We start from the raw sequence: 24,818 nt of genomic DNA on the forward strand, positions 1-24,818 counted from the left end.
AAATACCACTTCAGCGATTCCTAAATCATTATTTCAAGCCCAGCTCTGTCCCCTGAAATCCAGGCTCCTATCTCCAGCTGCTGATTCACCAGTGCCCTTTGAGCATCTAATCAGTACACAAACTCAGTGGGTCCAAGCAACACCCGATCTTCCCCCCAGTATCTGCTGGCCCCATGGACATCCCCATCTCAGACAGTGGCACCTCCACCCTCCCAGTGGCTCAGGCCATGACCACTGGGGTCAGCCCTCCCTTTTCTCCTCCTCTCACACGACACATCCAGTCCACCTACAAAGTCTGCTGGCTCTGCTCCAAATAACACACCCAGGCCCACGTCTCCTCCCACTTCCACCAGCACCCTCACCCAAGCTGCTGCTATCGTGGACCTAGGTTACCGCCTCTGCCGGCCTCCTGCTGGGTTTCTCTGCCTCTGCCCTTCCCGGCAGCACCCATCCCAAGAATGTTTCCCACACAGCTCTTGTGATTTAAGGCACAAGTCAGATGCTATCATCCTTAAAGTTCCCCAGCGGCTCCCATGTCAATCAGTGTAAAATTCCAAGGTCCCATGTGATCCAATCCCCCTACTTCATGGACCACATTTCCTGTCACTGCGCCTTGGCCCCTCGCTCCACCCTACCACATCCGGGTTCTGCGGCCCTTGGTCCCTCTGGCCCACTTTTGCCTGGACTCTTGCGTGTGCACGCACGCTTCCCACTGCCCAGTGCTCTGCCCGCATGGCTCTCCGCAGAGGGCATCCTTCATTCCTCGCGGGTTTCTGCTGCAGGGCTGCCCTACCTGGGCTGCCTTGCCTGACACACTGTTCCCCGTGCCTGGCCCTTTCGATTCCACTTGCCCTCCCTGATATGTCTCCATTGTGTTTATTGCCTGTCTTCCCTCCTGGGCTGTAAGGCTCTGGGGGCGTATGCTCAATGCCGAGTCTCTGAACCCCAGGATGGGCCCCACACCTGGTGGGCACTGCTAATGTTTGCTGCATGCACATAACGTGCTCTTTATGGTCACCCCCTCTCCAGGCAAACTGTTCTGGGGAGCATTTTCACTCTCTGATATCCTACATGAATGCACATGAGTGAGTGTGCATTAAATACGGTGATTCCCAGCCCAAAGCTTTTGTACCCCCAGGGGACACTGGCAATGTCGGGACATCTTTTTGCTTGTCATAACTCAGGTAAGGGGTAGGGTTTGCTAGTGGTTTGGATGCTACTGGTATCCAGTGGGTAAAGGCCACAGAGTCTGCTGGACAGCTTACAATGCCTAGGATGGCCCCCATGGCAGAGTCATCCTTCTGAATTGTCAACAGTGCTGGAAGGAGAGCTGGAGAACCCTGGGCTGTGTGGTCTGTTTGCCTGCAGACATCAGCAGGACAGCCCCATGGGTGTAGCAAAGGGAATAAGCACACAAGCAAGAAGAGAGTTTTCAACTATAGGACGATCAACGTTAAAACTTGTTCAGAAGTATAACATCTATTATTCAATGATTAGTAAAGCAGAAAATAAAGTCAAAAAAAAAACAAAACTTGTTCAGAAAGGTTGCTTAAGGCCAGGTGCTGTGGCTCATGCCTGTAATCCCAGCACTTCGGGAGGCCGAGGTGAGCAGATTACTTGAGGCCAGGAGTTCAAGACCAACCTGGGCAAGGTAGCAAGACCCTGTCTCTACAAAAATTAAAAATTAAAAAATTAACCAGGCATGGTGGTGCATGCCTGTAGTCCCAGCTACTCGGGAGGCTGAAGTGGGAAAAACACTTGAGTCCAGGAGTTTAAGATTGGGGTGAGCCGTGATTGTACCACTGCACTCCAGCCTGAGCAGCAGAGCAAGACCGTGTCTCAGTAAGTACATACATACATACATACATACATACATACATACATATATACATACATAAAAATTAAGATTGCTTATAACTTTAGCCAGTTAAGTTTTCTCCTGGCCAAGGCTTCATTGGGCCTGTTTGTATTTGATGATTTTATTTGACTCCAATGCTCAATTTCTTCTGTGTTGTCAGCTCGGGCTAATGGGACACAGAATGGCTCATTTTTGGCTGTGCAGTTTTCTGTCTTCTGTGCACAACTTAAAATAATTATATGGGGCATTGTCTGAGCACAACTATATGTAAATTGTCCCAAAATATAAGGAACTATGTCCCAAGGTGCCAGCTTTTTCCTTGTCTGTTTGTATTGTTGTTGAGAAAAATAATATTAAAAGTTGGCATTTTAAGGCATATGTTGCCTACATCTCCATTTTGCCTACACATTCTAATAAATTTTATTAGATTTCTCTTATTTGATTGAACTAGACCCCTTCCAAGAACAAATCGCAGGTAAAAAGTCACTAATATTAGAAATAAACACGTGGAGATATTCTCCATGGGAAGCATCTGAGGTCCCTGCCTCTGGGGAACTGTGTGGGGAGCAGGCATTGCTCGCTGAGCACCTGCTGCCTGGGCTCCGTGCTGGACTCTGCATGGGGACACCAGGACAGAGAAGATGTCACCGCTGGCCGCAAAGGCATCTCTGGGCTTCTGAGTCAGATACAACATACACACAAGTCACTCCAATAGAAGGCAGGATCTCCAAGGCATCTCGGGCGAGATCTAGAGGGGAGGGAGGGGTTGTACTTGGTTGCAGGAATCAGGGGGTCTTCAGGAAAGAAGACACGCCAGCCATGGGCTTTGAAGGACAAGTGGGAGGTCATCAGAGACCAGGGCAGGGCCGCCGGGGCAGGCGTTCCCAGGACGGGGCTCGGCCCAGCAAAGCCCAGAGTCACGCTGTGGGACAATGTTGCCTTTGCGCCATCATGCCTGCCTGCCTGGCCGTGCTGCTGGGTGACCAGAAGTGAGACGTGTGCTCTTTCTTTGTGTGATTCTTTGGCATCAGATCAAGGCTCTCATCAAGAGGTACATCCAGAGGCAGCAGACGATCAACTTGGTGGTGGTTCCCTGTAACGTGGACATTGCCACCACGGAGGCGCTGAGCATGGCCCATGAGGTGGACCCGGAAGGGGACAGGACCATCGGTAAGAGGAAAGAACCAAGTGGCCGGGTGCGGTGGCTCAAGCCTGTAATCCCAGCACTTTGGGAGGCCAAGACGGGCGGATCACGAGGTCAGGAGATTGAGACCATCCTGGCTAATCCGGTGAAACCTCGTCTCCACTAAAAATACAAAAAAATTAGTCGGGCGTGATGGCTGGTGCCTGTAGTCCCAGCTACTCGGGAGGCTGAGGCAGGAGAATGGCGTGAACCCAGGAGGCGGAGCTTGCAGTGAGCCGAGATCATGCCACTGCACTCCAGCCTGGGCGACAGAGCAAGACTCCATCTCAAAAAAAAAAAAAAAAAGAACCAAGCTTCTAGGGCATCCAGGGCATGGGAAGGGAGGGAGGGATGCCGCACGTCTTTGGAAGATCCTGGAACGTATCATATGCCAGTGTGTCCTGCACTGAATACAAGTGCTATTGTGCTTGTTCCTTAGGAATGGCTTATTGAGGACTGAAATAGGTAATATCATCTGCCCAGTAGATGGACCTGAGCATGTCAACAAAGTTAACACTGAAGAAAAGAAAGGAAAGGAAAAAAGTTTTCTAAAAAAAAAAGGATCTATTTGAATATTAACATCTCCAAGGAAACTTAGTACTGCTTTTTAATAGTCAGTTTTCTGGTCCTCTCATCGCCATAAACTCAGATAATCAACAGTTATCAATAAATATTAGCTTTTTTTCTTTTTTTGAGACAGAGTTTCGCTCTATCCCCCAGGCTGAAGTGCAGTGGCATGATCTAGGCTCACTGTAACCTCTGCCTCCTGGATTCAATTCTCCTGCCTCAGCCTCCCAAGTAGCTGAGACTACATGCGCATGCCATCACGCCTGGCTAATTTTTGTATTTTCAGTAGAGACGGGGTTTCACTGTGTTGGCCAGGCAGGGGTCAAACTCCCAATCTCAGGTGATCCACCCGCCTCAGCCTCTCAAAGTGCTGGGATTACAGGTGTGAACCACAGCTCCCAGCCAGCTATTATTATTATAAATTCAGTCAATCAATAGTCATGGGATATACACGTTCTGCTCTTAGTATAGCCCAAAACAATATTGTAAAATAAATGCACGTTTTCTTTTTCTTTTTTTTTTTTTAACTTGGGATATTTTATTTTATTGTTAACTTTTGTTTTAGGTTCAGGGGTACATGTGCAGGATGTGCAGGTTTGTTACATAGGTAAACTTGTATCATGGGGGTTTGTTGCACAGATGATTTCATCACCCAGGTATCAAGCCTAGTACCTATTATTTATTTTTTCTGATCCTCTCCCTCCTCCACCTTCTGACAGACCCTAGTGTCTGTCGTTCCCCTCTACGTGTTCATGTGTTCTCATCCCTAGCTCCCGCTTATAAGTGAGAACATGTGGCATTTGGTTTTCTGTTCCTGGGTTAGTTTACTAAGGATAATGGCCTCCAGATCCATCCCACAGAAATGCAAATTTTCTATGCATTCTAGGTCAAGTATAGAAATAGAGAAAAGTGTGCTAGGCTTAAAAGAGAAACACACCCATGTCCATAGCAGCATTATCCACAATAGCCCAAAGGTGGGAGCAGCCCAAGCGTTTACAGATGGTTGGATGGATAAATAAAACGTGGCATATACGTAAAACAATATTATTTAGCCTCAAAAAGGAGGGAAATTCTGAAGCACACAACAACATGAGTGAACTTCAAGGACATTATGCTAAGTGAAATTCCAGTAAGAAAAGGACAAACACTGGGTGATTCTACCTTATTTGAGGTCCCTAGAGTAGTCGGACTCATACAGACAAAGTAGAATGGTGGTTGCCCAAGACTGGAGGGTGGGGAAGTGGGAAATTGTTGTTCAATGGGTGAAGAGCTTTAGTTTGGGAAGATGAAAAAGTTCTGGAGATGGACGGTAGTGATGGTTACACAACAAGGTAAATGTACTTAATTACAGCGAACTATAAACTGGCTAAAATAGGAAAATTCACTTTGTGTACACTTTATTACCATTTTTGTAAAGAAATATTTTTTTTAAAAAACAAGGTAGCTAAAGACAGAGCAGGGGGGAGCATCCTATTTTTATGAGTTGAATTATTCCCTTGCAGACTTGAGTTACGTGTATTTTACAATTCTTTTAAAAAGGAAATTGAGGCCGGGCATGTTGGCTCATGCCTGCAATCCCAGCACTTTGGGGGGCCAAGGCGGGTGGATCACCTGAGGTCAGGAGTTCGAGACCACCCTGGCCAACACGATGAAACCCTGTCTCTACTAAAAATACAAAAAATTAGCCGGGCGTGGTGGCACGGGCCTGTAATCCTAGCTACTTGGGAGGCTGAGGCACGAGAATCGCTTGAACCTGAGACGAAGTTTGCAGTGAGCCGAGATTGCACCACTGCACTCCAGCCTGGTGACAGAGTGAGATTCTGTCTCAAAAAAGCGAAAAAAAAAAAAGAAAGAAAAGAAAAAAAAAGAAAATTGAATGACTACACAATACTTCCAAAGGATGAGAATAGAGCAAATTTGATTATAACAGTGGCTTAGAGAATATCAAGTTTCAAAAAGAACAGTGGGTCAATATTTTCAGGCCCTCACTAAGCTGGTTCCCCACCTGTCCATTGCTAAATGGACATTGTCTACTCCCTTGGCTTCAGCCGAGCTCCTGTGCCCTCTTAAGACAGAGACTGCTCCTCTTGAGGTCACCCACACCCTCTGCACTGAGGAGCACATGGTCACGTCTCTGTCCTTGCCTCTCCTTTCTCAGCAGCAGTCACCCCAGTTGCCCACTCCCTGCTTCCTGAACCTCCCTCCTTCCTGAACCTCCCTCCTTCCTTCACCATTCTCTCTCTCGGGTCGCTTCCGTCACTGGCCAGCTGGAAGTCACATTCTTAGACTCCTTGTCTCCATGCCTCTTCAATTCTCAGGCCTCTAAGTATGGAAAACTTGGTTCTGGGCTCTCCTTCTATCAACGCATCATCACATTAAGTGATCTTATCCGGCTGTGGTTTGTAATCCCATCTACATGCCAGTGACTCCCAAATCTGTATCTCTAACCTTGACCTTGCTTAACTGGACAACTCCATTTGGCTGTCTGGCCAATGTCTCCAGTTAAACGTGACCAAAACAGAACTTTTGGTTTCGTACTCCATCCTGATTCTCCTCCTCTCCAAGGCTTCCCCACCTCATTCACAGAACCCATCCACCCACCCAGTTCTAAAGCCAAATCAAAGAGTCCCACTTGAGTCCTCCCTCCCCTTGCCTCCAAGTCTAATGCATCTGAAGTCCTGGTGACTCTGCCTCCAAAACGGGTGCCAAATCCATCCACTGCTCTCCATCCCCACTGTCACTGCCTAGACCAAGCCACCATGGTCTCCTGCCTGGACTGCTCAAACATTCTCCTGCTGTTTGAGCACTCACCTTGCCCATGGCAGTGCCCTCTCCACTGGCCTCCAGACATGTCAATCGGGTCACACCCCTCTCTGTTTACATTCTCTCCTGCTGCCATCTCACATGCATATAAACCCCGGACTCCTTTATCTAGAAAGCAGAGCCCCAGGTGACCTGGCCCTGCCTGCCTCTCTGATCTCAGTTCCTACCGCCCTCTGCCTTGCTCATGACCCTCCAATATGGCTCTGCCATCCCTGCTCCCTCTCAACCAGGGTCTGGAGTGCTCCTTCTCCATCCCCACTAGGCTGACTCCTCCCTTCATTCAGATGTCAGTCCAAATGTTGCCTTCTGAGAGAGGCCCTCCCTGTCCACCCAACTTGAGACTACATCACGCACCTCTGCCCACAGTCATTTGCCAGCACATCACTTTATGTTAACTCTCTGCATAGCCCTTATCAATATCCATTCTTCTTTATTTCTTGTATATTACTAGATTAATTTATCTGGAAAGAGAGGTTCAAGAATAGTAGACCAGATAGCCAGACTTACCCACAAATTAAAACGAAGGACAAAATAGCGGAAGATAAGGCCAGGCACGGTGGCTCATGCCTGTAATCCCAACACTTTGGGAGGCTGAGGTGGGTGGATCATGAGGTCAGGAGTTTGAGACCAGCCTGGCCAACATGGTGAAACCTCATCTCTACTAAAAATACAAAAATTAGCTGGGCGTGGTAGCACACGCCTGTAGTCCCCGCTACTCAGGAGGCTGAGGCAGGAGAATCGCTTGAACCGGGGAGGCGGAGGTTGAAGTGAGCCACTGCACTCCAGCCTGGGCAACAGAGTGAGACTCCATCTCAAAAAAGAAAGAGAGAGAGAGAGAAAGGAAGGGAGGAAGGAAAGAAGGAAGGAAGGAAGGAAGCAAGGAAGGAAGGAAAGAAGGAAGAAAGAAAAGTGCTTTTCAACGTACACAAACAAGAAATGCAGTGGCAATTTGACACTCAAGCAACGTAAACAAAAAAGAGCACTTGGAATTCAAAGTTTTCAATCCAGTGCAAGCAGGAAGGAGTGGGGACAGAGGAGGGGGAGAGGAAAGTGGGAAGGAGGAGATCAGAGGAAGTGCCCACAAGAGGGAGCAGAGTGAGTCTGTTCAGGAGACACTAGAGAGGGACTCCCCTCAGTAGGGAACAAGGCATTCTTGGAAACACGGTGCATGGAGCCAGTCCATTCTAACCATGCATGCTGCCTTAGTGCTGGGCACCCAGTAGGCATCCAAGAAATATTTGTTAAGTCAACTATCCAGGACACTGAATGAACTGAGTGAGAGGGTGAGATAGCGAGCCAATAGAAATGCAAAGAAGAGGGGCAATGAGGGAATGAGGATGGAATGAGGCACTGGAGGATCAAGACTGCAGAAGACCTTGTTGGCCAAAAAAGGAGCCCATAGTCCAGTAGGAGTCAAACCTGTTTGAGGGGATCACTGACCTTTCCATTTCCCCTCTTTAACCATCTCACAGGTATCCTGACCAAACCAGATCTAATGGACAGGGGCACTGAGAAAAGCGTCATGAATGTGGTGCGGAACCTCACGTACCCCCTCAAGAAGGGCTACATGATCGTGAAGTGCCGGGGCCAGCAGGAGATCACAAACAGGCTGAGCTTGGCAGAGGCAACCAAGAAAGAAATTACATTCTTTCAAACACATCCATATTTCAGGTGAGACTCTTCAGGAAAGCCCTGGAATTAGACTCCATGAAAGCCAGCCCATCTGCAAGAGTTGGCCCAGATCATGACCAAAGTGTATGCACAAATTACACAAGGTAGTATAACCTAGCCTCACCTGATTTTTGTGCTAGATTTCTTGGCTTATTTAGATAAATTATTGTTTCTTAGATTCTAATGATGGTGCTGATTAAAAACTGGAATGTGTCATGACATAAAGCGTAGAACTCTTTGGTTTCCCAAAATGTTTTCACTTCCTTTCTGATTTGAGTCCTTATATTAAGAGATACATAAGGCAGGTGAAGTTTCTCCCATTTCCATGGATAAGAATAATGAGGTCAAACAAATAGTGAGTGTGAACAGGACTGAACACAGAGCACCTAACTTCCAGAAACCCGTGTGTACCACCGTAAACGGCACACAGGAAAACCTACTCGATGGAACTCTCCGTGTTTTTAGAGCCTCCAGTGCCCACAGTCATTTGCCAGCATATCACTTGTTTTTATTAAATAGAAATTTAATAATAACTGGCTTTATTAAATAGAAATTATCCTATAGAGACTCTGTAGTTTGTAGGACGCTGGGATTGTTCCCATTGAATGGAGCACCTTTCCCCTTCGTTCTGGAACTTGTTGTTCCTGAATGATCCAGGAGCACAGAGGTCACTCCTGCTTGAAGGAGAGCTAATGGGAAAACAGTGAATTTGGGCCGAGTAGGTCTACGGCTTGCTAACTATGTGATCTTACAATATGGGCCACCTTCTCTGAATTTTGGCTTTCCCATCTTCTCCAGGGGATCCTCCTACTGCCTCACAAGATTGTGGTTAGGATTACATAACACGACATACACAAAGGTCTTGAGCGCCAACAGCCAGCACTCAGTAAACACCACCCGGTTCCTTCTTTCTTCCTCTCTGCTCCTGCTCTGAGTGGATGAAACATACTGTTTTCAATAGCACTGGAGGACATGAGGAGAAGAAAACTCTCCTCCTTGAGCTGGGAGAAGATTTCAAAATAATCAGGCCCATGGTTCTCCATGCTGAGTGAGCAGCAGACTCTCTGGAGAGTTCCTTAAAATTGTGCTAGCTCTGTCCTGCTCTGCCCTGAGGCCTGGGGAGGTGCCCAAGACTTCCTGCTTCTAACAGGTTCCTCCTGGTTGAGGCTGATGTTGCCAGTCCAGGGACCTCCCTTTGCAAACCGCTTCTCAAGGTCTTTGGGAAATCTGAAATCCTTGCATGCCTGCTTGCTGGGAGCCGGCCCTTGCAGTAAGAGGCACTGGCAGTGCTGGGGAATAATCCTGTGTGCTTCATCCTAAATTCCTGCTGTTGGCAAACATGCTGCAGCCACGCTGCCTGCTGTGTGGCTGCAGCGAGCAAATGCAGCAAGCTGCTTAACCTTTCTGTGTCTCAGCCTTTCTTGCTCTAAAGTGGGTTGTTAAATGACTAAATGTGTTAATATTTATAAAGCCCTTAGATTGGTGCCTGGCACTTAGTAAGCACCGTATATACTTTTGTGATGAGAAATAAAATACTAATCTGGGCAACTCACTTAATCTCCATGAGGCTGGGTTTGTTTTCCTGTAGCTAAGATGACCTACCTCATGAGTTTGTGGGGATGATAGAAAGGGAGGAGGGAAGGAAGCTTCCTGGCCCACGGTTGCCTGGGTGCAGGCTGGTGGCAAGTGTCTTTCTCATGCACCACTTGGCTTTTCTGATGGCACGTGTTGCCCCGGGGAGCTGGGCTCACCTACCACGCACAAAGTCCGGTACTAGCAAGATGGTACACAAGTCCTTCCTGAATGCATGAATGTCTGTCTCATTTCAGAGTTCTCCTGGAGGAGGGGTCAGCCACGGTTCCCCGACTGGCAGAAAGACTTACCACTGAACTCATCGTGCACATCCAAGTGAGCCACGTGGGCTGGGTGACAAGTCATCAATACAGCATGCCCAAGTCACTCTCTTGGTCTGGAGTTGGCTAAGATGCCCCACTGATCTGTCCAAACAAGCAAACAAGTACCCTCTGAACATTGTCTCACTCACTGTCACAGGCTCACTGGAAGAACTTCCAAATTGGGGAAGCAACAAGTACATAGTATTACAACAAATGTTTGAATTGGTCAACAGGGGGGACAAAAAGAGAAGGAAACAGTTTAGCAATATAAAAAGGAGTGACCACTGAGAGAGCAAGTTTTCTTTTTTCAATATGTTGTTAATACTTCCTGGTATAAAAAATTTTTCTTGCCAGGCATGGTGGCTCATGCCTGTAATCCCAGCACTTTGGGAGGCTAAAGCCAGTGGATCACCTGAGGTCAAGAGTTCGAGACCAGCCTGACCAACATGGAGAAACTCCATCTCTACTAAAAATACAAAATTAGCTGGCCATGGTGGCACATGCCTGTAATCCCAGTTACTGGGGAGGCTGAGGCAGGAGAATCGCTTGAACTCGGAAGGTGGAGGTTGTGGTGAGCCAAGATCATGCCATTGCACTCCAGCCTGGGCAACAACAGCAAAATTCCATCTAAAAAAAAAAAAATTTCTTCTAGCCTCAAACTTCTAAGAAATAACTGGCTTGTAAGAAATAAGTCCATTTTTATGGATTCTCAAAAGCAGACAACTACAGACAAGGGCCTCATGACATCATCTATTATAGAAAAACTTTGGTTTGGCGGTTATTGAGAAATCGAATATTTTTAGTGCTTGCCTAAACCTTCACAAATGAGGCCAAGCAACATGGGAAGATTTAAGTGTACCCTTAGAGCAAAGATGATTCCAGATCCTAGGACTTGGCCCATGCTAAATTGTATATCAGACAAAAGCCATGACTTACTTGAGCCAGGAAGCACATACTCAAAGAAAATTTGGTTAGAAGGAGCCAGTGGTTCTCCAACTTTAAGGCACACAAGAATTACCTGGAAAGTTTGTTACAATTAGATTCCACCAGTCAAGGTGGCCTACACATGTAATCCCAGCACTTTGGGAGGCTGGGGCAGGTGGGTCAAAAATTCCAGATCTTCCTGAATGCTTTAAAGGGCTCCTACTCATATACCAAAGAAATCAGTTGGCCAATCTCTTAAGCCGCAGTTTGATTGTTTGCAATTGTTTTGTTTAGAAATCGCTCCCGTTGTTAGAAGAACAAATAAGGGAGAGCCACCAGAAGGCGACCGAGGAGCTGCGGCGTTGCGGGGCTGACATCCCCAGCCAGGAGGCCGACAAGATGTTCTTTCTAATTGAGGTGAGGATTTCCGCAGGACTCCACGTGACACTGCATCCTTCCCTGGTGGCCCCGCAGCTGCCCTTCCCCTTCTTCACCCATGAGATGAGGTGGGCGGGTGGACATCTCCTTGCAATGCCGGTCCCAGTTCTTTCATATGATTTCCGCAAAGACTATTGACTTTATATCATTTTCAGAAAATCAAGATGTTTAATCAGGACATCGAAAAGTTAGTAGAAGGAGAAGAAGTTGTAAGGGAGAATGAGACCCGTTTATACAACAAAATCAGAGAGGATTTTAAAAACTGGGTAGGCATACTTGCAACTAATACCCAAAAAGGTAAGTTCTGGGCAGGGCTCCCTGCAAAACAGGGTGGTATTTACCCAGACCAGAGGCTACGTCCAGCACATGATAAGTGTGCCAAGAGTGGAACACGCCCATCCAAGACCGTGGAACCCTTGGTAATCAGCAACTGTCTCTCAACGAACAAAACCCAGAAATATGGGGCATTGACCTCAGAAACTCAACACAGGGCAATTCCACTGCCTCTGATGTCCTCGTGTCTTGATTTTGTTTTGTTTTGTTGAGACAGGGTCTCCCTCTGTTGCCCAGGCTGGAGTGTAGTGGCGCAATCATGACTCACTGCAGCCTCAACCTCCCAGGCTCAAGTGATCCTCCCACCTCAGCCTCCTGAGTAGTTGGGACCACAGGCATGAACCACCATACCCAGATAATTTTTGTACTTTTTTGTAGAGATAGGTTTTCACCACCATTGCTCAGGCTGCTCTTGAACTCCTAGGCTCAAGCAATCCACCTGCCTCAGCCTCCCAAAGTGCTGGGATTATAGATGTGAGCCACTGTGCCTGGCCTTGCTTCTTGGTTTTGAGGCTAAATGGCATTCCATGCCCACCTGAGGAATTCGCAGAGCAGCCCAGGGTACCTCAGGGCCGCTATCCTGAGTGCCTGGAGGGAAGCCTGTGCCCAAAGCAGGGGTCCAGATGACTCTGGGGGCCAGCCCCACATGAAGGCTCTCCAGCCACTGTTGAATTGAGTGCACAGCTGCCAGCTGGCCATGGTGCCTGTTGTGGACACACCAGGCACGGAGCCTTCATTAGTAGCAGCTAAACATCAGCTTGGTAGAAAAAGTGACCTGGGATACTTATTTATTTTGGTGGCATTGAGACAGAGCTCAGCATGGGTGCCAGGGGACCAGGGGAGGGGGGAATCCACATGAAATCGTTTACCATCTCCCCCTCTGGAAGGTCTGGGGTGTGATGATCTGGTTTTAGCAATAAGTAAAGACTAGATGAAGTAGCAGTTTTTTAACTGCTAAAATGTGCCCAGGTCACCCAAACAATTCCACTCATCCCAATCCCCCTTCTCTTTGCCCCTAATTCAAGATCAGAGAGATTCTTGGTTTGACAAGAGCCTGCTGGCTTCACCTGGCAAAGTTCTGATTCCCATGTGCTCCAGCCCAGGTTCCAGTAGGGCGTGTGTGTGTGTATGTGTGTGTCCATTTTCACACAGCTATAAAAAACTACCTGAGACTGGGTAATTTATAAAGAAAGGAGGTTTAATGGACTCACAGTTGCACATGGCTAGGGAGGCCTCAGAAAACTTACAATCATAGCAGAAAGCAAAGGAGAAGCAAGCACCTTCTTTCCAAGGTGGCAGGAGAAAGAGCAAGGAAGAGCTGCCAAACACTTTATTTATTTATTTATTTTGAGACGGAGTTTCACTCTTGTTGCCCAGGCTGGAGTGCAGTGGTGTGATCTCGGCTCACTGCAACCTCAGCCTCCCAGGTTCAAGCAATTCTCCTGCCTCAGTCTTCCAAGTAGCTGGGATTACGGTTGTGTGCCACCACACCCAGCTGATTTTTGTACTTTTAGTAGAGATGGGGTTTTGCCACGTTGACCAGGCTGGTCTCGAACTCCTGACCTCAGGTGATCTGCCCTCCTCTGCCTCCCAAAATGCTGGGATTACAGGCATGAGCCACTGCTCCCAGCCCCTAAACACTTTTAAACTATCAGATCCTGTGAGAACTCACTTACCATCATGAGAGCAGCATGAGAAAAACCACCCCCATGACCTAATCACCTCCCACAAGGTTGCTCTCTTGACACATGGGGATTACAATTTGAGATGAGATTTGGATGGGGACACAGAGCCAAACACAATTGGAGATGAGATTTGGTTGGGGACACAGAGCCAAACACAATTTCAGATGAGATTTGGTTGGGGACACAGAGCCAAACACAATTTGAGATGAGATTTGGTTGGGGACACAGAGCCAAACCATCTCATTGTGTGTGTGCTGTTGTGTTTTTGTTCTGGCACTTGGAGAAAACAGCACTGTTTACCTCCGTGGAAAGATCCCTCCAACTGTAAACTGTGGCTGTATGCTTGGGAGGTAAGGGGTACAAGATTAAGTTTCCATATTCATTTAACTGATCAGATTTTTGTGTTTAGTTTTGTTTTTGTTTTTCAGAGACAGGCTCTTGCTGTCAGCCAGGCTGGAGCACAGTGGTGTGATCACTCCCAGATAGCTGGGACTAAAGGCACATACCACCATGCCTGGCTCATCTTTTTTTTTATTTTTATAGAGACAGGATCTTGTTATGTTGCCCAGGCTGGTCTCGGACTCCTGGCCTCAAGTGATCCTCCCACCTTGACCTCCCAAAGTGATGATATTACAGGTGTGAGCCACCACACCTAGTTTCTAAACAGGTTTTTTTTTTTTTTTTTTTTTTTCCTACCAGTTAGAAACAATAGCTTCTCTCTTGGGGTGATGACTTTCAATTGAAACACATTTTCATAGAATAAGATTTTTTCCCCCAAAAGTCAGTATTTCTTAAACTCCTGTTATTAGACCATGAATATTTTTCTCATTGTGAACAAAACTCCACTTTGCAACATTGCCTCTGCGTACAGTGGGGAGCAAGACTTTAAAAAACTGTTGCTAGCTTTACGACGTCTGCAGAATTATCAGAATTCACCATGGAGGTCTGTTTGATGTTGCAGTTAAAAATATTATCCACGAAGAAGTTGAAAAATATGAAAAGCAGTATCGAGGCAAGGAGCTTCTGGGATTTGTCAACTACAAGACATTTGAGATCATCGTGCATCAGTACATCCAGCAGCTGGTGGAGCCCGCCCTTAGCATGCTCCAGAAAGCCATGGGTGAGGACTTTCAAGCAGGACTCCCAAACCATCACTCTCATACCTTCCATAGACCCCAGTGCCTTGGAGGGAGAGATTGGAATGGAGTTACCAAACACAGCCTGCAGACACGCTCACTGGTGTGCTAGATTGCTACTCTGTGTGGTCTGTGAGCCAGCAGCACTGGCAAGGCCTGGGAGCTGGTCAGAGCTACAGATTCTGCCCTTCTGCCTGAGAACTCGTACTGAGGTTTCCAGGAGATGGGGAAGCACACTGAGTGCCATAGGCGCTTTCCATCACTGTCCTTCAAACACGTGGAGGAGGCGGGGAAGATGGTTTCTCTTGTCTTTGGGGGGCAGGCAGAGGGTGCACACGTACTTCATCTGTATCACACACAGCCCCCAACACAGCCGCGTAAGGCAGCGGTCCCCAGTCTTTATGGCACCAGAGACTGCTTTCATGGAAGACAATTTTTCCACAGACCAGTGAGGGGTAAGAAGGATGGCTCTGGGATGAGTCAACTGCATTGCATTTATTGTGCCCTTTATTTCTATTATTATTACATTGTAATATATAATGAAATAATTACACAGCTCACCATAATGTAGAATCCTCATTATGGTGAGAGCCCTCAGCTTGTCTTCCTGTAACTAGACTGTCCCACTGGGGGTGATGGGAGACAGTGACAGATCGTCAGGCATTAGATTCTCATAAGGAACACGCAACCTAGATCCCTCGCATGTGCAGTTCACAACAGGGTTTGTGCTCCTGTGAGAATCTAGTGCCACCGCAGATCTGAAAAGAGGTGGGGCTCAGGCAGCAGTGCTCACTAGCTCACTGCACACCTCCTGCCGGACACGGACTGGAACTGGTCCAGCCTGGGAGTTGGGGACCCCTGATGTAAGGAATAGTCAGAGGCTAACATGCACACAGGCACGGGAAATGGACAGGACCTGCCCAGGCTGCATGAGGGCTGGATTGTATGTCCCTGGAATGATGTCCCACCCTCTCCTATCGCGGTTTGCAGGTCTAGGGAACTCAGTCTCCTGGAATGGGTCAGTGTATCATCAGTCATCCTCCCTGTGTCTTTAACCAGTTTTATTTCTGCTTGCATTTTACTGATGTTTTCTTCTTCTTCTTCTCTTTTTTTTTTTTTTTTGGTCAGAAATTATCCAGCAAGCTTTCATTAACGTGGCCAAAAAACATTTTGGCGAATTTTTCAACCTTAACCAAACTGTTCAGGTAAGCACCCAGAGTTCACTTGCTAGTCACCTGGACCACTGGCTGTTTAACCTTGAGAGAAGTTGGATATTCACTGTCATTTGGAACCATGAGGCCAGTGATGTAATGGCAGGCTGGCGAGGCTGGCAGGGCTGGCGGGGCTGGTGGAGCTGGTGACTCCAGGAGCACCTGCCTGCCTGGCTTCTGCTCAGGAGGCGGCTTCACTCCCCAGGAGAAATGAAATGCGGCCCGTGCCCTGCCATCTGTTCTGCACGACCTTACGCAGGACGTGGGGCTCCACCGAGGACTGGCTGGTAGGCTGAATCTTTTTCAAGCATAAAGCACGGCATTGTTTACTAGTCCTACTCCCAAATTGGTATGTTTGACTCAAAGATGTTGCCGTAGCTCTGTGGGTTTCTACTTAGCAACTCTTCCCCCGAGTTACCTTCAGCAAAGGCAAGAGAGGGCATGTGGCACTTGGGCTGTAGATAAAATTCCTCTTCTGCCCAGGCCTGGGCTGCTGGATTGAAATCTCATTCCATAGTGCAGGCAAGCAAGAAGGACAATTTCTGTGATTTTTCCGTCATATAAATTAATTTCTTCTTTCACCCTTTTGGCCTGTTGGTGAAAATTAAATCCCAGTTCTGACTCCCGCCCACTGTCTCAGGGGCTGTGTCTGAGTCCCGGGTGCCTGCTCATGGGGATGGGTGACCTGCCTGGTCCCCAGTCACCAAGATGTCCATTGTCCTTCCCGGACCTTGGCCCCCTTGGTCCCTGAGCTCCTGCCCAGCCCCGCCGGGACACAGGAAGCACTCGGCTGCAGGCCCAACTGCTCTGGGCCATGGGAACTCTGGCATCCACCAAGGGCCTTCACCTCTTTTGTGCTGCCCTTGGATAGACACAGCCTTGCAGCAGCTCCCGGCTCCTCACCAGGGACTGCGGGGCTCTCCAAGGCCATGGCCTGCACACTGCCCTCAGCCACAACAGAGCCTGGGGGGCTTGCTGCCTCCCGTGTCACAAATCTTGAGGAGTGCGGCACAGGCCACTTCTGCTCCCAGAGGGTCTACTGTCCTTTGTTGTGTAGACCGAAAGTGACTGAGGCAGATCTGCCTCGCGCCGAGATTTATTTTGCCCAGGTCGAGGATGTACCTGGGAAAAAGAAATACAAGTTCCAGTGCTATCTGTGACCTGTGCTTTTCCTAAGAGGGTTTAGGGGAACTTCAGTATTTAAAAAGGAAAGAGCAAGCAGGTGGGGAAGAAAGAAGGAAGGAGGGTAGGCACCTGAGGCAATGAGGCAATGAGGCAGAGGTCACCCTCGTGTAAGGCTCTGACCAGCACTCAGTGAATCTATGTGTTAAATGTGAAAAGAAAGGCGTGGAGAGAAAGTCAATCATGCATTCATCTCGCGCTCAGTAAATCTACATTTTACATCAGATAAAGTGCTCATGTGAAATCACAGCTTCTGTTTGGGAACAAAAGAAAGGCAGTTAACTTTCCCTTTAGTATAGTAAGTTTGGGGTCCCAAGAATCTATTTTTCTTTCACAGTTGTCACATATACTCAAAAAAAAAAAAAGAAAAAGAAAAAAAAAAGAGAAAGAACAAACAAACCAGCACCTGTGAAACTTCACCTCTGAAACTCACTCTGTCACTCTCAAGCCACTGCTTCTGCCTTCAGTTTTAAAAAGTCTATTTGAAGCTCAAAAGCCTAGGCCAGGTGTGGTAGCTCACGCCTGTAATCCTAGCACTTTGGGAGGCCGAGGCGGGCAGATCCCTTAACGTCAGGAGTTCGAGACCAGCCTGGCCAACCCGGTGAAACCCTTGTCTCTACTAAAAATACAAAAATTAGCCAGAAATCACTTGAACCTGGGAGGCGGAGGTTGTAGTGAGTCAAGATTGTGCCACTGCACTGCAGCCTGGGCAACAAAGAGAGACTCCATCTCAAAAAGAAAAAAAAAAAGAAAAAGAAACTCAAAGTCAGGACATGACAGTCTTAGTTCAAGCTTCTATCACAAAGTCCCACAGGCTGGATGTGTCTTATTAACAATAAAAATTTGTTTCTCATGGTTCTGGAGGCTGGGAGCCTGAGATCAGTGTGTGGGCATGGTCAGGTGGCAGTGAGGGCTCTCTTTCAGGTTGCGGATGGCCACCACCTTCTTGTGTATCCTCACACGGTGGAAAGAGTGCTCTCTGGGGTTCCTTTATAAGGGCCTCAGTCACATTCGTGAGGCTCTACCCTCATGACTAATTGCCTCCCACTTCCCAATACCATTACCTTCCTACTTTGGTTTCAACATGTAAATTGGGGGGCGGGGGACACAAATGTTCAGTCCGTGGCAGTGACCCTGTGACCCCCCTTCTCTGCTACATCACCTCTTTCTTTCCTTTTTTTTTTTTTTTTTTTTTTTTTGAGATGGAGTCTCACTCTGTCGCCCAGGCTGGAGTGCAATGGTGCCATCTCGGCTCACCGCAACATCTGCCTCCTAGGTTCAAGTGATTCTCCTGCCTCAGCCTCCCATGTAGCTGGGATTACAAGCATCTGCCACCACACCTGGCTAATTTGTGTATTTTTAGTGAGATGGGGGTTTCGTCATGTTGGCCAAGCTGGTCTCGAACTCCTGACCTCAGGTGACCCACCTGCCTCACCTCCCAAAGTGCTGGGATTACAGGAATGAGCCATCGCGCCCAGCCTTTTTGAGATGGAGTTTCACTCTTGTCGTCCAGACTGGAGTGCAATGGCATGATAGCTCACTGCAACCTCTGCCTCCCAGGTTCAAGCCATTCTCCTGCCTCAGCCTCCCAAGTAGCTGGGATTACAGGCGTGTGCCACCACGCCCAGCTAATTTTGTATTTTTAGTAGAGATGAGGTTTCACAATGTTGGCCGGGTTGGTCTCGAGCTCCTGAGCTCAAGTGATCCACCCTCCTTGGCCTCCCAAAGTGCTGGGATTATAGGCATGAGCCACCATGCCCAGCCAACCTCTTTCTTCCTTGACTGCATGGGTGATGTAGGAGTCCTGGGATTCCTGGGAAACAGGTATATCACACTATTATCCCAGTGTTCGTCAGCACTGGAACCATTCTAGCAGAAGTAGCACCCCAGGAATGACTGACACCGTCCCAACAGTATGGACTAAGCCTGTTCCTGATGAAGGAGCAGAAAGCTGGTGGTGTAGGAGGGACTGGGGATGGCCAGAGAGGAAGAAAGGGCAGGAGAGAAGGTATGTCGCAAGTGGGGAGTGAGGAAACCGGGTTCATAAGGACAGAAAGGGCGAAGTGGGACTTTCTAAAAATCATCATTTCAAGTCTCAGGACTTCTTTGACTATGGATTCGTTTTATTTCTGAGTTCAACATAATAGTACTTCCAAATTTGTTTAAGCCAACAGGAAAGAAGAAAAAGAAGTAATGTGTTTGTCTTTTTTATCTAACCAGAGCAAGATTGAAGACATAAAAGTGAAACACACAGCAAAGGCAGAAAACATGATCCAACTTCAGTTCAGAATGGAGCAGATGGTTTTTTGTCAAGATCAGATTTACAGTGTTGTTCTGAAGAAAGTCCGAGAAGAGATTTTTAACCCTCTGGGGATGCCTTCACAGAATATGAAGTTGAACTCTCATTTTCCCAATAATGAGTCTTCAGTTTCCTCCTTTACTGAAATAGGCATCCACCTGAATGCCTACTTCTTGGTGAGTTCCCGGCGGGGCAGGAGCCGTGCTCTCTGGCATTTGCAGAGCTGAGTAGGGGCTATGCTAACCTAGAGAGGCTTTGCTGAGGGAAGGAGGGAGGGGCCACTACAATGTATTAAGCCCTTCTGTACTATGATAAACTACTTATATATTTTCTCATTTATAATTTTACATGAACCCTATGAAGGCATTTTTAATTAATTTGCCCACAATCAATTTTTAAAGTGGCAGAGCGTGTACTCAAAATGAATTCTGACCCCAAAATTCCTTATATTTCTTATGCGGTCCATGAATTACAAAATTACTATGATCAGAATACAGCAAAATACAACAAACGTCAACGATAGTGACTATAAACTAGCTTTCCTTGGTGTTCAGAAGGCACTAACATGCCACACTTGCCAGCCCCACAAGATAGGAATGAAATTTCCTTTCCCTAGATTTTGTGACCCAGTGAACTTTTTGGCCTCTGACTGTCTATCCAATATGCAAGTATCACTGTTCCCAGGAAGAAAAAATAGCTTTTCAACTGCAAAGACACCCACCTCCCGAAGCCCTTTCTCAATCAGAATAGAGTGGTTTCCCAGCCATGGGCACCTGGCTGCCAGGCATACTGGCTGTGCCTATGAAGAAGGAATGAGGGGAGGATTCGAAACGGCCCTGGTGCATACCCAGAAGGGGGCCAGGGGAGTCCTGGGCTGGGGGAGTTTCTCCAGCAGGGAGGAGCTGTGGGGATGCCCAGAGGTGATATGGGCTTGCTAGCCTACCAGGGGGCTTCTTAGTGCTAGAGGGGATGCCTGGAAGTAAAGAGGGGTCAGCACAAATAGAACCTTCATGGGGCTTGATGCTGACCACTGGAGTGGAGGTGGGCGAGACCACCAGGGCTTCGCCAGGCAACCATGTGCGCATCCAGGAACTCCATGCCTTCTCTCTGCAACCACAGGCCTTGGGCTGAGACCACTCCAGCAAACCCTTCTTTCTCCCTCTTCCAGGAAACCAGCAAACGTCTCGCCAACCAGATCCCATTTATAATTCAGTATTTTATGCTCCGAGAGAATGGTGACTCCTTGCAGAAAGCCATGATGCAGATACTACAGGAAAAAAATCGCTATTCCTGGCTGCTTCAAGAGCAGAGTGAGACCGCTACCAAGAGAAGAATCCTTAAGGAGAGAATTTACCGGCTCACTCAGGCACGACACGCACTCTGTCAATTCTCCAGCAAAGAGATCCATTGAAGGGCGGCGATGCCTGTGGTTGTTTTCTTGTGCGTACTCATTCATTCTAAGGGGAGTCGGTGCAGGATGCCGCTTCTGCTTTGGGGCCAAACTCTTCTGTCACTATCAGTGTCCATCTCTACTGTACTCCCTCAGCATCAGAGCATGCATCAGGGGTCCACACAGGCTCAGCTCTCTCCACCACCCAGCTCTTCCCTGACCTTCACGAAGGGATGGCTCTCCAGTCCTTGGGTCCTGTAGCACACAGTTACAGTGTCCTAAGATACTGCTATCATTCTTCGCTAATTTGTATTTGTATTCCCTTCCCCCTACAAGATTATGAGACCCCAGAGGGGGAAGGTCTGGGTCAAATTCTTCTTTTGTATGTCCAGTCTCTTGCACAGCACCTGCAGCATTGTAACTGCTTAATAAATGACATCTCACTGAACGAATGAGTGCTGTGTAAGTGATGGAGATACCTGAGGCTATTGTTCAAGCCCAGGCCTTGGACATTTAGTGACTGTTAGCTGGTCCCTTTCAGATCCAGTGGCCATGCCCCCTGCTTCCCATGGTTCACTGTCATTGTGTTTCCCAGCCTCTCCACTCCCCCGCCAGAAAGGAGCCTGAGTGATTCTCTTTTCTTCTTGTTTCCCTGATTATGATGAGCTTCCATTGCTCTGTTAAGTCTTGAAGAGGAATTTAATAAAGCAAAGAAACTTTGTAAAAATGTAGCCAGGTTCAGTGACTCATACCTGTAATCCCAGTGACTCTGGAGACTGAAGCAGAAGGATCACTTGAGCCCAGGAGTTCAAGACCAGACTGGGCAACACAGGGAGACCCTGTCTCTAAAAAAATTTGTTTGTAAGTAGCCAGACATGGTGGTGCACACCTGTATCCCAGCCACTCAGGTGGCTGGAGCAGGAGGATCCCTTGAGCCCAGGATTTTGAGGCTGCAGTGAGCCATGACTGCACCATGCACTACAGCCTGGGTGACAGAGTGAGAGTGAGACTCTGTCTCTGAATACACACACACACACACACACACACACACACACACACACAGAGAGAGAGAGAGAACTTCACACCAGTGATCATCATTATGGGTAATTTTCTTTTCTTCTTCATGTTTTCCTGTATGTTTCAAATGATGAACATATAGATTCCTTAATAAAAAGACAATAGAATAAATATCATTGCTGATTTGTTTTAAAACCCAAGTTTGAGATGGAAAGAGTGCCTCAAAAACATTCAGCTTTGTTCAGGGGTACAGACGAGAAAGATTACATGAATTTCTTTCTTCATTTGCTGTAAAAGATGTTGGAAAAGAAAGTTCAAGTCAAAAATCACAGCTTGACCAGCATCCCCAAGAGCTCTCTTGCAGAGGTCTCTTTGATTTGTGTTCAAATGCTAGTGTATTCGTCTGCTATAGCTGCCATAACAAATATCACATGCTGGGTGGCTTAAGCTACAGAAATTTATTTCCTCCCACCTCCAGAGGCTGGAAGTGTCTGAGATCAAAGTGTTGCTAGTTTGGTTTCTCCTGAGGTTTCTCTCCTTGGCTTGCAGACTGCCACCTTCTCACCAGGCCTATGCTTGGCCTCTCTCTTTTCTCTTACAAGGATCCCAGTCCTCTTGAATCAGGTCCCCACCCTTAGGGCTTCATTTAAGCTTGATCACCTCTTTAAAGACCCTACCTCCAAATGCAGTCACATTGGGAGTTAAGGCATCAGCATATGAATTTGAGGGTGGGGGCATAATTTGTTCCATTACAGCAAGTAAGAAAATAGACATGTGCATTCTGAACACAAAACTCGAGCAATGACCAAAAACTTGGAAAAAGGTATCTCTAATTCAAAAGGCAGCAGATCTGGCCTGAAGCAAACCAAATGATCATGGAAAGGCTGACATTGATCGATTGCTTGCAATCCTCCAAACGTGGAATTTGGGAATATGTTCCAGTTATCTATTGCTGTGTAACAATCACCCCAAAACTTAATGGCTTAAAACAGCAGATGTATTCTTTCTCTGGATTCTGTGGGAAGTCTGTGTTGTTCCTCTGTGTGTCTCACCTGGGCTAACCCATGCATCACAGTCACACAGAAGCTAGACAAGGCTGGGAGGTCCAAGGGAGCCTCACTCTTCAAACTACATTTCCATAAGGAACACTTGGGTTTCATTAGCACTGATTTCCAAAAGTAAGAATGTCAACCTAAAAGGAAGAAGCTGGCTATTTTTTTTTTTCCCAGAGGGAAAATGGTGGGTAAGAGGCAGGACTAATGTGCAGTTTCCACTTGGATGGACAGAACAGCATGTGGAGACTCACATTGTGAGCTTTTTCTCCAAGAACCACCACAGGAACATACCAGGAAAACCAAAAGAATTCACAGACCCTTTGAACAAAGTGGCTTGTCACTGCAAACACTGTGAGACAGCCGAAAAACTGTGAGCACCCGAAATGTAAGAGGGGAAAGCATCTCCAAACACACATCCTCACTGGGGAACCCAAAAATCCAGATCATAGGGGAAGGATTTAACAGTATCTAGAGCTGAAATAAATTTAGAGAGCCGAGTGAAATATAAAAGTAGTAGAAGCAGTGGGAAGAGCCCTGCAGGCACTCCTGGTCCCCAGGGAAACCCAGGGAAGCCATTTCTGACTTTAATCTCACAGGGGTCCCTGGGGAGGGCAGCCAGTGGAAGTGGGGAAGGGCCACAGGGAGGAGACTTCCAGCTGAACTTTGTAATAATGCTGACTGATCGTGAATTTTCCAGGACAGCATCCAGGGCAGGGAGAAGGGGAAATGGGAAGTGCAGGTAGGAGCACAGAAGCCATGACCGGGGGTGGCGGGGGGGCATGGCCTGAAAGCCCTGCTTGCTTTCTCAACAGGGAGGCTTGTAACCTGCGGCAAGATCTCAGTCCTGTGCACTACAGGCATGGATATAAAATCGGCTCTGTTGGATGTTGGGGGAGCATGGTGGGAGTGAGACTGGCCTTCTTGGCTGCGTGGAAGCTGGATGAGACCTGTCACTGCCAGCTTTCCCTCACCTTCCTGGTGTCCTGTATGACACAGCAGACGCAGACATAATCCCCCTGGGAATGTATCTCCATAAGCCTGAGAAGCACACCCCATCACTCACAGCAGCCATAACAAGCTCTGCCCAAGGAGAATCTGAGCTCAGACATGCTTAACCCTGCCCCACCTGATGGTCTTTCTCTACCTGCCCTGGTATTCAAAGACAAAAGACATAATCTCGTGGGAGCTCTACGGCCCCACCCATCACTTAAGAAACAGAAATACTTACCCAGGCAACCTTAGGGCAAGCTTGTATCCTCCCTATACTGTGGCAGCTATTGCCCTCTTTGTAGCGCCACCTCTTGGCTGGAGGCCAACCCACTCAAGCCATTACAGCAACTCATAACAGAACAACCCTGCCCCAAGAGAAAAAGAAAACAACAGCTAATTCCACTGCCTGTAATATCCTGGCTAGCCAGAGGTCCCGAATCTGTCCACGTGACAACTTCACTGCTAGCATAACCAGCATTTGAGAAAACCAGCACACTAAACAAAATTACAAGCAAGGACACTCACAGAGCCCACTTCACTCCCCTGCTACCTCCACCAGGGCAGGTGCTGGTATCTGTGGCTGAGAGGCCTAAAGACGTATCACATCACAGGGCTTTTTTCAGACACTCTCAGTACCAGCTCAGAGCCTGGTAGCTCCACTGGGTGGCTAGACCTTGAAGAGCAGTAACAATCACTGCTGTCCAGCTCTCAGGAAGTCCCATTCCTAGGAGAAGGGGGAGAGTGCCACATCAAAGGATCACCCTGTGGGACAAAAGAATCTAAACAGCAGCCCTTGAGTCCCAGATCTTTCCTCTGACATAGTCTGCCCAAATGAGAAGGAACCAGAAAAACAATTCTGGTAATATGACAAAACAAGGTTCTTTAACACCCTCAAAAGATCACACCAGCTTACCAGCAATGGATCCAAACCAAGAATAAATCTCTGAATTCCTAGAAAAAGAATTTAGAAGGTTGATTATTAAGCTACTCAAGGAGGCACGAGAAAGGTAAATACTAACTAAAAGAAATTTACAAAATAATACAGAATATGAATGAAAAAATCTCCAGAGAACTAGATAGCATAAATAAAAAACAATCACAACTTCTGAAAATTGAAGACACACTTAAAGAGAAATGGAAAACACACTGGAAAAAGTTTCA

General features: G+C 47.5%; 1 protein-coding gene across 8 annotated transcripts in view; it reads left to right on the forward strand.

Annotated features, from left to right (window-relative positions):
• The window catches only part of MX2 (MX dynamin like GTPase 2), a 47,659-nt gene extending 25,876 nt beyond the window's left edge, over positions 1-21,783 (forward strand). For all 8 annotated transcript variants that reach the window (XM_003823906.4, XM_063601291.1, XM_055105146.2 and 5 more), the window contains 9 exons: positions 2,890-3,028; positions 7,904-8,102; positions 9,932-10,010; positions 11,216-11,338; positions 11,515-11,656; positions 14,339-14,497; positions 15,642-15,718; positions 19,127-19,381; positions 20,374-21,783. In XM_003823906.4, the coding sequence (XP_003823954.1) occupies positions 2,890-3,028; positions 7,904-8,102; positions 9,932-10,010; positions 11,216-11,338; positions 11,515-11,656; positions 14,339-14,497; positions 15,642-15,718; positions 19,127-19,381; positions 20,374-20,616 (1,416 nt within the window). In that variant the 3' untranslated portion in view covers positions 20,617-21,783. The remainder of the gene's footprint in view (positions 1-2,889; positions 3,029-7,903; positions 8,103-9,931; positions 10,011-11,215; positions 11,339-11,514; positions 11,657-14,338; positions 14,498-15,641; positions 15,719-19,126; positions 19,382-20,373) is intronic.
• Positions 21,784-24,818: the final 3,035 nt, after the last annotated feature.

This window comes from Pan paniscus, chromosome 22, assembly GCF_029289425.2.
Source record: "Pan paniscus chromosome 22, NHGRI_mPanPan1-v2.0_pri, whole genome shotgun sequence".
NCBI classification, from domain to species: Eukaryota; Metazoa; Chordata; class Mammalia; order Primates; family Hominidae; genus Pan; species Pan paniscus.